Source organism: Camellia sinensis, chromosome 8 (assembly GCF_055761805.1).
Source record: "Camellia sinensis isolate YWXY chromosome 8, ASM5576180v1, whole genome shotgun sequence".
Taxonomy (NCBI): Eukaryota; Viridiplantae; Streptophyta; class Magnoliopsida; order Ericales; family Theaceae; genus Camellia; species Camellia sinensis.
This window is the reverse complement of record NC_138968.1, coordinates 148368656-148385943: the sequence shown is the minus strand read 5'-3', so window position 1 is coordinate 148385943 and position 17288 is coordinate 148368656. Positions and strand designations below refer to the sequence as shown.

Sequence of the window (17288 nt, the reverse complement as noted above, 5' to 3'; positions counted from 1 at the left end):
ATTAATTTTTTTCATCACATTTTAGTCAAAAAGTCAAAAAGTTACTAAAAAAGCCTGTTTCCAAATGAGGCCAGAGTCTTATGATTAGTTGTGCAAATTAATCTTGTAGTTTACTTCTTGTGTTAATTAATTTTTATATTTTTAATTGTATTAATTTTATTTTCAAATTTTTTATATTATTCAAATTAATCTTTAAAAATTAGACTGAGAATGACAGGAAAATGTTCAATATAATCTATTATTAAAATTCTATAATTGGGCTAAGTTTTCAAAAACCAGATTCAGCCCACAGAATTTAGCTTTATGTTTTCGTTCAATGCTTACGAGGCACCTACCCGGCATCAATTTGCAGTTCCCAAAACTTGCTATAAATTAATTAAATTTTACAATTTTTTTCCTAGATAAATTTTGGAACTTAGATAATGACTCATTATAGTAATATGATAAAGATAGTTAACAAAACGGTGATACTACATGTATTAATTGATATATCAATTGGTATATTAATATATGTTATGATATTATCTTTTCAAAATTATGACTCCACCTATTATATAAATTATAAATATAAAAAACTTCTAAAATTACGCTATATGATCCATTAGAACATTAATTAGTATATCAATTTATACATATAGTATTATTCTTAATAAAAAGGGTTGAATTATACTAATCTTTCTAATCATTTGGAAAAGATATATTGAGTTTCATAAATTTAACATAATTATGTTAAGTTTCTTAAGGTTTTAATTATCAATAATTTGTTACTCTTATGGAAGAAAAAATTATATTGTTATCTATTATATATTGAAATATATATTACATTGTTTATACATGCGTTTTCACATTATTTGTGTTAACCTTTAGGTCATGTTTGTTTGGGTGGACATGAGCTTGGGATTGGACTAATAGTCCAATAAAATTATTAATCTAATGTTTGGTTAAACAATTGAAGTACGGACTAATTATTTTAAACTTGACTATTAGTTAAGATAGGATATATAATCCAACGGATTCGTAGTCCTAGGACTATTAGTCATGGGAATGCTAATCCAGTCCGCCCAAACAAATATGGCCATTATTTTTACTTTATTGAAAAAGAAATCGATATAATTATTCAAAACTTAAAAGACTTATTATATTTTTTTATAAAAAAAAATCTTAGGAGATAGAGTGCTATTTAACCAAAAACAATTTATAAAAATTATTAATTTATATAAATATCACCATTCATAAAATTATCAAAGTATCATTTTCTATACCAAGTTGGTCCCAACTAAAATCACATTTTACTTACATGCTTGCATTTTTCTCATCATACTCACCCACCCAACCATGTAAATCCACATTCTTTTATACATATAGGGATGTGATTGAGACCCCCTCCAATCACTTCCCCCACCACCCCCAAACACACGTGGCGGGTGGTGATTGGAGGAGAAGGAAAAAAAAGAAAAAGAAAAAGAAAAACTGACTAATCAAAAAGAGAGGGAGTCAAAGGGGTGGGTGGAAAGGGGGTCCGGATCATTTTTCATACATATAATAAAGAAGGGGGAAATTCTACTATACCCTCCTCTTATCATATACCTTCTTAAATTATGTTATTTTTTTATTTAATTATAATCAGTTTTCTTCTTTGGTTATGATTTTATTTTAATTATGATTAATGAAATTTTTGATTATGTCATGTGTTTTTTGGTTATGATTTTTTTTTAAAATTATAATTCAGAAAATATAAAATTATATTATTTTATTTTTTTAATTATAAAATACATACGGTAGAGGGTATGCACCATAATTATTCCCAAAAGATGAAGATTTGATGAAAAAAACTTGGACTATGCCAAAGCATATGTGGTTTTGAAATGTCCTTACAAAATTGGGTGGGCCAAGAGTATGTCCCACCCCTATTGGATAAAGCCCGCACCATGAGTGTACTCTTCATGTAATTATCAGTGGCCAGTTTTTTTTTTTTTTGATAAATTATGTTTTGCTCCCTTTATGTTTAACTATTTTTTCACTGAATTTTTTTTTTATTTCACTTTGACTCTTCATAATTGAAGTTTTTTTTTTTAATTTACCCATAAAATTAAATTTTATGCAAAATTAAATAAAAAATGTGATGTTAATTGTCACATAAGATATGTATATATATATATATATATTATATTAAAATTTAAATTTGTGCCAGAAATATAAGTTATATATAATAAAATATTTTTATTTCAACCTGTCTAATTTTAAACATAAGTTGACTTTTAAAGTAAATTAAAAAAAAAATTAAAACATGAAGAATCAAAGTGTAAAAAATAAACTTCAAAGACTGAAGTTACAAAATCACCCAACATAATAGGCAGTGTAATTTATCCTATTTTTGTACACAATAGATGCTAGTAAATTATTTATAGTTTTTATTTTTGGATTATACATTAGAATTTTAATGCGCTTGTGGAGTTAGACTTTCACATAGTGGTTCGAATGTAAGCCTTGTTTGGGATGAGACTATAATAGTTAAAAAATCATTACAAATTATTATATTATTTTTTAAAAAAATTTAAAATATATTTTTTGATAAAAAATTAATTAAAATAATCAATTTCCAAACCAATTCTTAATATCTCACTTTATGTGGTGTTTGATAAAGTTGAAAACTGAACATTAAAAATTAAGTACTGAAAACTAAATGTTGAATTTTTTAAGCTAAAAAACAATTTGATAAAAAATTAAGTGTTGAACTAAAAATTAGTTGTTTGAATTGTATAAAATCAAATTTAAAATTTATTATTTTTAAATTGTATATTTCAATTTTTATATTGTGATTGTGGTGTCGGTAGTGATAGTGGTGGTAGTGATAGAATCGATGGCGGTGATGGTTGTAGTATCAGTAGCAATAGTAGTGATAGTAAACTAATAGTGGTGCTTATGAAAACAATAACAATAGTGATGAAAGTGGTGGTAGTGGTGTTGGCATGATGATGGTGACGGAGCGACGGCAACGGCGGAAGTGGTAGTCATGGCGGTGGCATGATTTTAGGGCTAAGTAAGGAATTCATAAAATCCGTAATCCGATCTAGTCCAGTCCACTCTAGTAGGTTTGGATTGATTTTTTGAATCCATAATTCGGTTTTGGATTGAAAAATTAAAAATCCATAGTCCATGGATTGGTTCTGGATTGGAACCGATCCGAATCGTATACAAATAGCATATATTTATGTTATACACCCTCCCACTTAGTATCTTCTCTTATTCCATGTAAAATCTAAACCCGCATAGTATCTTCTTTTATTACTTTTGTTTATTGGTTTTTAATTTTAATTTGTAATAGTCTAAATACTTATGACAAAACCAATTTTCTTTTAGTTATTTAAATTTTAAAATAGTATTTCGTTATTATGAAAAGACATATTACTATTGTGAAACTAATATAATTTTATCTTTATATTTTTATGAAATTAAAATGTTCTATATATATTTTTTATTATTTAATTATGTAAATTCATAGTCCTAAACCAATCTAATCCTTATTTAAATGGATCAATTCGGATTGATTCCACAATTTAAAACGATTAAATTGGTTTCAATTTTTCAGGAAGCGTAGATGACGGATTGATCCTGATTTCACCTCAATCCAAACTAATCCTGACCATGCTCATCTCTATATGATGGTGGTGATTGTAGTGATAGTGGCAACGACAGTAATGAATTTATAATAGTGTATATTGATATTTATATTTAATATTTTATAAATTCAATCAGAATTAAATAAATTTCATATGATTCAAATTTTTTTTTTTAAAGTTTTAGCTTATATTTTAAAAGACAATTAAATTTTTAAATGATATTAATTATGATTACCAAATAAATTTAATTGATTATCACTTAATACATTTATTTTTAAGCGTTGAATCAGATTATCAAATATCTCTTACTCACATTTAAATATTTCACAAAATGACTTGCTAGGATCTCGAAATATACTATTGAATAGAATTTTTCAAAAACACTTTTCAGAAAATTTTACATTCTTATTTTTCGTGTTTTTTTTATCTTTACTGAATTTTTTTAATATTTTAAGTAATTTTTTCAATTTTTAGACATACCTAACATAAATATATCTAAAAAGTAAAAATTTTGTGAAAAAAATACCTTTTAAAAATTCACTAAATACCAAAAATACAAAAAAAAAAAAAAACAAGAGTTCAATACATTTTTTTGTATTTATTAATTTTTTAAAATATTTTTTTACGAAATTTTTACTTTTTAAATACATCTAAATAAGATGCACTTAAACTAAACGCATATATTTTTTTTTCACTATTAACGAATGTGCAACTGGCATCAATCAGAAATAGTTAAAATTTTAATATGTGGTCCCTACCCCCCTCCAATTATTAGGATAAAGATAAACCCATGTAACCCAGGTAACTTCTTCGAGTATTCTTGTCTTATATTCCTCAAACCATTGGCGTAGCTGACGCGGATCCCAGTTATCTCAAAAACATAAAATGCGAAAACAAAACGTTTTTTAAAACAAAAAAGTGTGGGTCCTAATCTCTCAACCAATAGGCAAAACGCGGCGAGTTGTTCATCCAAATCTCCTCCACTATAAATAAAAACCTTCGTAGGTTTTTTATCTCCAAGCTCAAATTACTCCAAAAATGAGTAACACAAAAACCACCTCCAAAGCTCCGATTACTCGCCGGAACTCAGGCGAGTCCGACAAGTACTCCGGTGAATCCGAAAGCCCGGGTCTCATGATTTTTGAGTTTTTGGAGGACAATGAAAAGTCGCCGGACAGTTCGTGCAACTCCGGCAATAGCTTCGACATTGACGACTTTGTCGAAAACGATGACGAGGAAGATGAGAATTGTTACGATGGTGAAGGCAACACCAACAGGGCCTTTTGGGAGTCTCAGGAGCAGCTTCTCCAGGTAAATTTTCATCTTCCGTAAGGGTAATTTTGGTATGAAATGAACCTCAAAAATGTTTGTAAAATTTTTAACAAATTTGGGTTTTTTTTTTCATTTGCAGGCGACATTGCGTAGAAGTACCTCTCTTGAATCGAAAATTAGGCAAGCCACGAAGGATGCTTTGAGGGAATTGAATTCGGAGGGTGTTGGTTGCGTTTGTCGGAGACCGGTGTCAGATAATTGCCGGAATTGTGTGCAAAATGAAATCTCGAATCGGCTTCGAACTGCAGGTCATAATTGTACCATTTGCAAGTCCAAGTGGAAGGGCTCTCCAGATATACCCTCAGGTAAATAGATATCTAGTTAATTTATTTATTTATTTATTTGAGATTTTCTTGATAAATTTTAGATTATGAGTTTGGGAGTGTTTTGGAAATGGGTTTTTAGCGCTTTTTTTGTTTTTTTTTTTTCGTGACTTTTTATGAGAAGATCTACAGAAAAATAAAGAAAAACAATTTGACAATTTATAATGATAATAAAAAGTCTACTACCCAAACATGATCACTATGCTCAACTCAACAAGGACGGGGTAATGGCGGTGTCTGGCTGTTTTGGATTTTTTTTGATTTTTTTCATTAAAAGACACAGTTTTTGCAAAATCAAAAAAAAAAAAAAAAAAAAAAAAAAAAAAATCCAAGCAAAATATCACATCCAACTCCATAATCATTTCATTTTTTTTTTCACAAACATCACATCCAACTACAAAAAAATTCAATTATCTTCCCAAACACAAAAAAAAATTTCTTCAATAATATCCTACAACTAAAAAAACTTACATAAAAACCCATCTCCCAAACACCCACAATGTAATATAATAAATAATTTATAAAATTACCAAAATACCCTTGTTGCTGTCTTTACAGAGGACTTTGTTTTTGGTTTTCTATAGGGGAGCATACCTATTTGGAAGTGATGGACAATACAAGTTCAAAGAGAGGAGAGACGATAAGGGTGGTCATTGAGCTGAATTTTAGGGCTGAATTCAAGATGGCGAGAGCTAGCGAAGAGTACAACCACTTAATCCACCAGCTACCCGAAGTGTTTGTGGGGAAAGCCGAGAGGTTAAGAGCCCTAATCAAGATATTGTGTTATGCAGCCAAGAAGTGCATGGAAGCTAAAAAGATGCATATGGCTCCCTGGAGGAAGCATAAGTACATGCAATCTAAGTGGTTTGGCAAGCACGAGCAAATCAATAGTACTAATAGTACACTAGCACCAATCATGCCAGTTAAGCATTTAGACCGGCCACCAAAGCAGAGGGCCTCCATGCTTACCTTTGATCTGCTAGAGAATATGCCTAGTTTTCATTGTAGTGCTGCTATTAGAGTTGTTTGATGATGAAGAAAGTTTTGCTACTCAGATCAGTTTTGTCCTTCAGATTATGAATATTACATTGTATATTTGCGAGATAAGAGCTTTTGAATGTCCCAAAAATAAGTGGAGTAATCTTAATGAAAGAGTCTTTGTAATGGTGAGCCCACAATTCCATTTGTACGGTTATAATTATTTTTTGTACTAATGTTGTGGTTGGTTTTGTTTTGAGACTTGTTGATATCTCAATGTTAAAAAATCAAGGTCTAATTGAGATTGTTGTTTTGGAGATATTTCAAAGGTTTGTGTCTATTGGGGAAGATGCTGAAAGAGAGAAATTTGATAATAATGACTTGGTCATTCGAATTTGAATAGTGGTACTAGCCTAGGTACCACAGATGGTTAAATATTTTGGAGGTTTATTGGGTCCGATGCAAGGATTGGCGAGATGCCACAGCTTTTTCCTATAATCAAGTGGGCCTTGAACCTCATCCTCTTTATCCGAGAAGGAAATGGAAGAATAAAAAATGCAAAACATGTTCGACCTTTCAAGACATTTGGCCTCAATTTGTTCATCTCTTTTACGCCAGTTAGTTACTTGTCCGGTTGCATTCTTGATCCCCTTCTTTTTTCTTCGCTTCTCTTGGTTGGGACACCGATTCTCTCATTTTTTTGCTTCTATTCTCCTGGGCTGGACCCTATTCATTTGAAGGGAATTCACTCACTACCCTGTTTCTTACAAACTTGCTTTGTAGTATGTTATTAGAAGAGGGGCATGCAATTTGGAATGTTCAAAAGTCTATCCATTTTCACATCTCTTGGGCTTCCGAAAAGTTTCAACCTTAATTTCGCAAGGTTCACCATATCTCAAGACAAGATTAAAGGATTTGGGAAATATCATACTAATCTTGGATTGTAACACAAATCCAAGAAAAAGTGAGCTTAGTCCTAGATTCTGTAGCTGATTGTGTACAAAGGCCAGCATATATTGCTAGCAACAAAATTCAAAACTCTTTATCATCCATAGCTTATATAAATTTATTCAAATTTAGACACTAGTGAACTCTTGCTTCTTTAATTGGACTTTCAAAAACAAGTTTTTAATTATCAAAAGCTTTCCACCAAAGTGCTAAAGGGCCATTTTCAATTACCTTGTTTAACTGTTTCATCATCTTTAAAATTAAAGATGATGAAAACCAAACTAATGGAACGACTCTGTTTTTGTAATTTGTAGGAGAGGCTCCTAATAGCTGGTTTCTTGCCAACTGTTTTTCTCCTCTCACTTTTCTCTGTAATGTTTTACTCATTTATAAATAAAACATTACTTTTTGCCAATTGAAATTCATATTGAGCAAGAAACAAAAATCTGTTTTTTGTTTTTCAAAATTTTGATCTTTCAAAATAAACCTGTGTTTTTTCATCATTATTTATAGAGCAACAACAAATTCATACATAATGATATGACTTATTGTGATGAATTTATTTATAATTATGACATTATTAGGATGACTATTAGTTCAATGGTAAAATCTTGACCTGATAACCTTGAAGGTTATGGGTTTAAGTTACGGGACAACCATTGTGTACTATACCAAAAGTTATGTGCTTACCTAATATTTTCTCTTTCAAACATACATTAATATGTACTAACTGAGCGTTGTTTTTTCATGGCATTACCACATCATTCTTATTATTTTTTTGTATGAATTTTATATAGAATTAGAATTTTCCTTTAATATATATTTGGAGAATCCAAAACCACAAACTTATTGTATGGCTCCTTATACCTAGGGACTTTATTTAGGGACATCTCAACCACAATTTTTGCAGGGGCCACTTAGCCCCAACTAGACATCACAAGATCTTAAACTCAAAATTAAACAGATCATCAACCAATAATAAAAGAAAATTTATAAATTTGTGGAAATAAGAAAAAATAATTTTTTTTAAAAATGACGATATAAGATGCATTCGGACTGTGTAATCTTTATTTGTAAGGAGAATAACAAATCAGTGTATATTTTGAAAAAAAAAAATTCAGATTAATGATAAACTTTACAAACTTTAATTATTAAGAATATAAACTTTTTCATGTGTATGTAATTATATATTTGGAAGTACATCCAATTTGTAATTTCTCCTTATTTTTATCAAAGCACAAAAAATATTCAATTGTGATAGAGACCCCCACACATACATGACCCTTACAAACCCCACTCTCATCCCAACCACTCATAATATATGACCTACACATCTATGCGTGAATCTCATACACACATCAAGAGCCAAAATCAAATTTGAGGTCATGGAACTCCCAAAAAAGAGGGTCCCAAACATTTCTAAAAAATATTTATATTTTTACAATTATTTTTATTTATTCTCATTGATTTGCAATTCCCTAATAATATAAAATTATCCTAAAAAAAAAAAAAACTACACAACAAACATAAGTTGGGATTTGCAAGGAAAGAGTTATTGGATCACACATTGAATTCCATGAAAGGAGATACACCTACGAGACATTTTCCTTATGTCAATTCTATGCATTCATTTCAAACATCATTTGATTGGATTATACCACTAACCCCTACTTTCACTTTTCTTTTTCTCTTTTTACTGTTTTACAAAATTTGAAATAGTGCAAAATAAGCACAAAAATACCAGTTTATGCAAAACCATTATTCAAATGTACTTTTAGCAAAGGAGTGGGAAGAGTTCTTTTTTTTTTTTTTGAAAAAAAAAAAAGGAAGTGAAAGGTGAAAAGTGAAAAGTGGGTATTGGTGGGGGTACATTATCAAATGATTTTGAAATTAATACATGCAATTGAGAAAAAGTTCAAAAATATAATTTTCTTATCTCCTTTCATGGAATCAATGTGTCATCCAATAAATTTTTCGTAGTGGTAAACCCAAACATTTGTTTGTGGTGCTGTTTTAATAAGGATAAGTTAGTTTATTATTAGTCCATAATCTATTCCGAGATTAAGATCTTGTCATCATATCTATGTGGAATATTGGCATCAACTTGGCTAAATCACCCTCCAAAGATATATAAATCAGCTGAGATATACATATCCCTTATTAAGTTGTTATTTGATACAATTAAAAATTGAAAAAGTCGGGCTATGCTGCTAATATTCTATTTTCTGTTTAAATAGAATAGGAAACAATTCTTATCCTCATTTGTAGATTTATGCAAATAATACTGAACACCCCCCTCTTGAAAAAGAAAAAAAAAAAAACCCTCTCTCATGATGATAAAAAAACACAAAGGGTTAATGCCAATGGTTATTTTGAAAGATCACAAGTTGAAGTAAAAAAAAAGAGAAAAGACGTCATTCTTTGCTCAACATGAATTTCAGTTACCTTTGAATTGGTTAGGTTTTTCCTTCTTGCTCAAACATTGTCACTTTGGTATTCCTGTTGAATATCCCCAAAAAAAAAAAAAAAAAAAAAAAAAAAAAAAAAAAAAAAAAAAAAAAAAAAAGAGGACAAACCCCAAAGTTAGCTTTAGCTAAATGGGAAAAAAAACTATGAATAAGTCCGAGTCACTGCATAGTTGGCATGATAACATTGCAGCCTTTATCACTTAGGGGCTCTTTTGGGAACAATGGTAAAGAGCCAAAAAGTTGGCTTTTTAGCTTTTTTTAGCAAAAAAAACCAACTTTTTTACCCAAAACAACCCAACTTTTTGCCAAAAAAGCCACTAAAAAAGCCAAAAAGCCAAAAAGTCAGCTTTTTACCAACTTCCCAAAACACCCCTTAGTATGTACTGTAGAATTATTTATAGATGCGACTAAAATACAATTATATAATTCATAAATAATGATATGATTTAATATAAATTATTCACTTTAAAACAAAACACTCACAAAGAGACATTTGTTTACCAAAATAGAATTATCACATCATTTTCGTGATATTTTTTTATATAAATTTTATGTATAGATAGTATTTTCCATTATGTAATTCATCAATACCACAATTTTGAGCTTTCCCGTAGTAGTATCACATGATGACACTATTATAACTTACGGTGGTGTTACATGCACCAATTAGTGTACACATTAGTGTACCAACTAGTGTTATGATATTATTATTAGTCACATTTATTATATAAGTTATAAAAATCCAAAATCATAAAAATGATGTCATATCATTTGTTAGTACACTATTGTGTACATTAATTAGTATATAGCATTATTCTATAACTTATACTCGAATACTTATGAGTTCTTTCTGCCTTCTCACTTTCTACTATTCTTTGTAATAAATTTATCATTATTTGTAATAAATTACAACTAAAATCCCATAAAAAAGTGATAACTCCTAAATCCCCCAAAAAGAAAAACACAATCTCCATAATTTATTGATTTAATCCATTGGTTTGTCCAAACTCATTATTATCACATTTGGTTTTTGGAATAGAAGTGGAGGTCCTACTTGCATTCACAAGCCCAAACATCAGTGCCATGTGGCAATTGATTGCAATGAGTTGTTGTGGATACGCGTAATTACTAGTCATCACATTTTTTAATAAATTTTTAATTTTTAAATTCAATCCTACCAACTTTAAACATGTTAAAATACACTATCGGTCCCGAGTGTCTTCCAAGCATATCCAGAACAAATTCTAGAGCAGATATGATTGGCTAAGCTGACTTGGTATACTTACCCAAAAAAAAAAAGCTGACTTGGTATCTACCTGTCCAGTCTGTAACCCAACCTTTTTACTATTTTTAGTTTAATAATCTTATGCCACGCCAGAAAAACCACTTGCCATGATTGCGGAAACTTGTTGGTCCTCCAGTCTTAATATAAATATGTTAGCCATCGACTATTGACTCTCCAAAAAAACAGAGGTGGATAAAGGTCTAACGATAGCAGAGTCCATGGCTAGAGCAACCGTGAAAATCCCCATTAATCGCCTGAATTCTGATGAGGCTGTTAAATATTGTGGCAGACAAGAAAGTGTGGTTGATCTGATTTTCGGGTTTTTAGAAGAGGGTGATGTGTCCTCGGATAGCTCTTGCAATTCCTGCAATAGCAGTAATTATGGTGGCAGCCTAGATGATATGGATGTCGATGACGAGTCGGTGGATAATAATGTCAATAGTGTTGAGGAGGACAAGGCTTTTTGGGAATCTAAGGGCCAACTTCTCCAGGTAATTAATTTTTCATGCCTGGAAAAGGGTACTTTTGGTATGCAAATTACTTGTTCATCAGGACATATAAAGTTGTCAAATATTGAATTAACATATGATCCATTTTTTTGCAGGAAGCCTTGTGTAGGACAACTTCAATTGAAACAAAAATCAGGAACGCCACAAAAGAAGCTATGAGGGAATTAAGTTTGGGCGGTATTGCTTGCACTTGTCGAAGACCGACGACCGAGAGTTGTCAAAATTGCCTACAAAGAGAAATTTCCGACCGCCTTCGAAAGGTCGGCTACAACTGTGCCATTTGCAAATCTAAGTGGAGGAGCTCACCAGATATCCCCAAAGGTACATAACAATGTTCCTCCCACCTTAATGATCACTTATATGTTAACCGTATAATTATTTTGAAGGTTATATACTGTTCTCTTTCCATACCCCTACGTGCTAATTAATCATATATTGTGTTACTAAATAGTTTCATATATTGTGTTACTAAATAGTTTGTACATTATTTTTCAGGGGAGCACACATATTTGGAAGTATTGGACAACTCTAACTCAAAGAAAAAGGAACTAAGAGTTGTTATCGAGTTGAATTTTAGGGCCGAGTTTGAAATGGCCAAAGCTAATGAGGAATACAACCGATTAATTTTTCGGTTGCCTGAAGTGTTTGTCGGTAAGCCTGAGAGGTTACAGGCCCTAATTAAGATATTGTGTTCAGCAGCCAAGAAGTGCATGAAGGATAAAAAGATGCACATGGGTCCATGGAGGAAGCACAAATACATGCAGGCTAAGTGGTTCGGCGAGTGCGAGAGAACAGTACCACTAATCCTATCAGGTGGATTTTCAGGCCAATTGCCTAAGCCTAGGGCCTCCATGCTAACCTTCAACTTGATAGAGAACTTGCCTGTTTTGAAATGTACAGCAGTTAATTGAAGTTGTGTGATCGCTGTGATGAAAAACAAGTTTTGTCTCTCTGTTAATAAGTTTTGTCTTATGATGTTGCACTTTGATTGCTTGAGCCGTTGGGGCTTAGATTCACGGCTATCCTCTTGCAAACATGTGCTAGCTCTCTTCAAGTTTGAGTTGTACTTTTGGAATTTTGGCGTTTGTGGGTGAGCTTGAAGTAAAGAGGCCAAGGATATAATCGAGATAATGTACAGTATTCAGTTCAAAAAAGAAAAAGAAAAAGAAACAAAAGACTACGTACAGCATTGAATCATGTAAATCTATGTTTTAATATTTGATAAGGGAACATCAAACCAAGGGAAATCATCACTTGTAATATTTAAAACCATCAAATTTTGAAATGAAACAATAACGAATATAAACATAGAATAGTTCAACAATCAAGTCATCCAACATTGTAGAAGTAGAAATCAAGATTTCAAGACAACCAAAATAATAATTGTAGAGTGTTAAAATTCAGTGTCATCAATGAATGAGGTAATAAATAAAAAATTCATACAATATCAAGATGTTGTTAAGAGCATGTCTAGATAAATACACAGAAACAGAAATTAGAAAATTATATTCAGAACATACAATCTAAGGTCAAGATGATAAATTTTGGGTTTTCTTTTATGTGTTGATAAATTTTCTCACAATTCCTTCCCTTATCTTCTATCCCCACCCAACTCCCCCATCATTACAGCACTGTCACCAACCACCAACACTATTAACTATTTATTTTTATTTTTTTGGGTGCAACTATAACTATACCTATTATGTTGACCATTGAATGCATCATAGAGGGAGTGAAAGCAATCTTTCAAATTAGGTTCTGTATGTGCCATCTCTCAGGCATTATCTCAAATACTTGAGATGCATATCAAGTTAAATAACCAACAACCCATCTCTCAGGCATTATCTCAAACATCTGATGCATATAAATAACCACACCCAGGCCTCCATTGTCACGCCCACCCTACCCCCACATCAGTCCTCCAAACCTCATCCCTTTTCCACCTCAATCCTCAATCCTAAAACCTTAAACCCACAACCAAAAAAAAAAAAAAAAAGTAAAGTGAAGGATTGCAGAGAGAAAGAAAACGAAACAGTGAAACCATAGAGAGTGAGAATACACCTCTGTCGCCGCACTTCCGCCGCTATCCACTACGCCGTCGCACACCTCCGTTTCCTTCGACCATCAACGCTAACACCAGACTTCTCCCTGGTTCACTGTTAGCAAAAAAAAAGTGAAATTAGAGAAAATGTAGTAATATTCTTATGTTATATTAAATGTTTGATATAGGTGGGACACTCAAATGATGTGAGTTCAATTAGGTGAGACATTTAGGTGCCGTTTGGTAACACTTACGTTTTCAGTTTTTTGTTTATATTTATAAAAATTTAAAAAATTCAAATAAAAACTTGTTTGGTAAAATTTTTGATTTATAAATCAATGGTCTCAGTTTATAAATTTGACCAAAAAATGAAAACACAAAAAATGTGTTTCCGTTTTGAGTTTTGAGTTTTTTTTTTTTTTATCATCCAATACTAGCCACCACCCGCTACCATTTTCTACCACTGTCTTCCGGCACCACCGCCCACCACCCACCACCACCACCTGCCACCACCACTCACCACCCACCACCCACCTGTCACCACTAGCCACCACCCACCACCACCAGCCACCACCCACCTGTCACCCACTCGCTGCCACCACCCATCCCTTGCCGCCGCCGCCGCTGCCATCATCACCCACCACCCACCTGCCACCCACCTGCCATCACCACCCACCACCCACTCGCTACCACCTACCACCCGCCACCGTCACCCACCCACCCACTACTACCACCACCACCACCCGTCACCCGCCATCCACTACCCACTTGCCACCACTACCCACCACCTACCACCACCACTGCCACAACCACCCACTTGCTACCACCTGCCACCGTCACCCACCCACCCACCACCCACCCGCCACCACCCGCCATCCGCTACCCACCTGCCACAACCACCAACAATCACCACCATCCACCACCCGCCACCGTCACCCACCTACCCACCACCACCACCCACCCGCCACCCACCTACCACTACCACCTGCCACCACCACCATCACCACCCACTCACTACCACCCACCACCCGCCACCGTCACCCACCCACCCACCACCACCACTCGCCACCTACCCGCCACCACCACCCACCCGCCACCCACCATCCACCACCTACTTGCCACCACCACCCACCACCTGTTACCACCACTGCCACAACCACCCACTTGCTACCACCTACCACCTGCCACCGTCACCCACCCACCCGCCACCACTCGCCATCTACCACCTACCTGCCGCCGCCACCAACCACCACCACCACCACCACCCACTCGCTACCACCCACCACCCGCCACCATCACCCACCCACCCACCACCACCACCCACCCGCCATCCGCCACCTACTTGCCACCACCACCATCACCACCCACTCACTACCACCCACCACCCGCCACCGTCATCCACCCACCCACCCACCACCTACCCGTCACCCACTTGGCACCACCACCAACCACCCGTCACCATCACCACCACCACCCACTCGCTACCACCCACCACCCGCCACCGTCACCCACCCATCCACCCACCATCACCACCACCCACCCGCTACCACCCCCCACCAGCCGCCATCCGCCACCCACCTGCCACCACCACCACCAACCTCCCGTCGTCGCCACCACCACCACCATCCATTCGCTACCACCCGCTAACCATTTGTCGCCACCCATTTGCCACCACCACCAACCACTCGCTACCACCCACCACCCGCCACCGTCACCCACCCACCCACTACCACCACCACCACCACCCACCCGCTACCACCCCCCACCACCCGCCATCGGCCATTCGCCACCCACCTGCCACCACCACCCCCAACCTCCCGCCGCCACCACCACCACCACCCACTCGCTACCACCCGTCACCGTCACCCACCCACCCACCCACCAACCACCAGCACCACTACCACCCACCGCCACCAACTACCCACCACCCACCGTCACCACTTTCCACCACCGTCTTCCGCCGCTACTTGCCACCACTTGCCATTTCTTACTCTTTTTTATATTTTAAATTTTTTTTAAACATTTTGTCAATTACCAAACGCGTTTGTAGTTTATGTTTTTCTAAAAATAAACAAAAAATAAACAAAACTAGTTTATAAAATTTTTGTAAATATAAACTGAAAACGTAAACGTTACCAAACACACCCTTAGTATGTAAAACATTTACAATTCATAACATTAATCTATTTTATTTATATTTTATCTTTTTTTTTGGTAATGTCAGAGATATTAAATTTTCTATCAAATAAATGATCAAGTATTCACATGAATGTAAGGTCCACACCCATAAACATGTGAGATATTTAGTCATTTATTTAGTAGAAAATTTGAGACTTCTATTTCTTTTTCTTAAATATCTCAACCAAACATAACGTTAAGATTTGAGTCAGGTTATTGGGAGTGAGAATTTAGGTTACTAAGTTACAAGATTTTATTTATTATTATTGTATTTTTAGGATTGATATAAGTAAAATCTGTCAATTGACCTACAGGTGGAATAACGATGGGAAGAAATTCTAATGCATTTTAAAATTTCAAGGGGCATACAAAACTATGTAAAATAAGAATTATTTGGTAGAAAAGAGGGTGATCAGGAAAATAAATTATTGCAATCTAATCAATGTAATCACCATAAATAATTCAGGCTTTCCCAATTAATTTTTTGTGACTCTCGTAACTGAAAAATTGGAAGATTAATATTTGCTAGAGACTACAATTAATTCTCATTACTTTAAAATAGAGTTTTTTTGAATTTTTTTTCTGTGAGATACTCAATCCCCTATGCAGTAATCTTTTTAAGAAAATTACTATTTCTTGTAACGAGTTGTAGTAAAATTTGCTAATGTGCCTAAAGAATGAAGATATCAAAAAAATAAAATGTATTATCATCACATTTGGTTTTTGGATGGAGAAGAGTTCCTACTTGTATTGGTAAGCTCAAACATCAGTATCAGGTGATTCGTGAATTGTAATGAATTGTATTCATGATCATATTTTAATCATATAATCTGTATGGAAAATTTTTCGACCACACTGCCAACTCAGTAATTTAGCTAGAGAGCACTGGCAGAATAGATGACACCTGACTGACCTGCAACAGAAATATAAGAATCCCGCGGTGATTCGTCCATCCGGGGGCACTCCGACGATCAAGTCAGTATATCTCTCAAAGATAATCAATTATTCAACTCACAAGCTTGAGCCTAAAAAGTATACCTTAGACCCATGAGGGTGCCTCTCTTTTATAGCCAACATAAACCTAGTCCCAATAGAAGCCTAACTTCTATGGACTCAGGATTACTGCTAATCTTGGACTCCCAGTAAGATTAGGATAAACTCTCTAAGAGTCTTATCTTAATACAAACTGAAGTCTTCTCTCATTCTAGGACTCTTGTCCCTCATCCAGGTTGAGTTCCCTTTTCATTCTAGGACTCTTGTCCCTTATCCACTTATCTCAGATTCCGATATCTTCGGAGATAACCTCGGCCTTGCCGAGATCACCTCGGCATCACGACCAGGACACGTGGCACCTCGGCTGACACGTCGACGTCACCTTGCCACGTATTGGTACTCAGAAAATATATCCCCACAACTGCCCCTAGGTTCTATTACGTTGGCATTCTGAGGTGATGGAACCTACATTGTTCGTTCATCTGTGCCCCTCTGTCCGAGATCAAACTCGCCGACCTCAAAGTTCCCTGGACTTTACTGTCCACTGGTGTCAAGAATCAAGTTTCATGCTTTCCAATCTGCTTGAAATCGCACCTCCTAACCGAGGTTCTGG

At 34.6% G+C, this 17288-nt stretch overlaps 2 protein-coding genes and 1 long non-coding RNA gene across 3 annotated transcripts; 2 read left to right on the top strand and 1 right to left on the bottom strand.

Moving 5' to 3' along the window:
• Window positions 1–4470: 4470 nt before the first annotated feature.
• LOC114291201 (uncharacterized) lies at window positions 4471–6453 on the top strand. Its single transcript, XM_028235251.2, has 3 exons — window positions 4471–4931; window positions 5032–5257; window positions 5860–6453. Exons 1-3 carry the CDS (start codon window positions 4659–4661, stop codon window positions 6303–6305), a joined length of 945 nt encoding a protein of 314 aa, XP_028091052.2. The 5' UTR covers window positions 4471–4658; the 3' UTR covers window positions 6306–6453.
• Window positions 6454–9308: 2855 nt separating this feature from the next.
• LOC145797193 (uncharacterized) lies at window positions 9309–13667 on the bottom strand. Its single transcript, XR_014338412.1, has 2 exons — window positions 13525–13667; window positions 9309–9700 (listed from the first exon to the last, which is right to left on the bottom strand). It is a non-coding gene; the product is annotated as an uncharacterized LOC145797193 (long non-coding RNA).
• Window positions 10047–12666, top strand: LOC114291202 (uncharacterized). The gene is made up of 3 exons (XM_028235252.2): window positions 10047–11445; window positions 11559–11784; window positions 11959–12666. The coding sequence occupies exons 1-3, from the start codon at window positions 11173–11175 to the stop codon at window positions 12372–12374; spliced, it is 915 nt and encodes a 304-aa protein (XP_028091053.2). The 5' UTR covers window positions 10047–11172; the 3' UTR covers window positions 12375–12666.
• Window positions 13668–17288: the final 3621 nt, after the last annotated feature.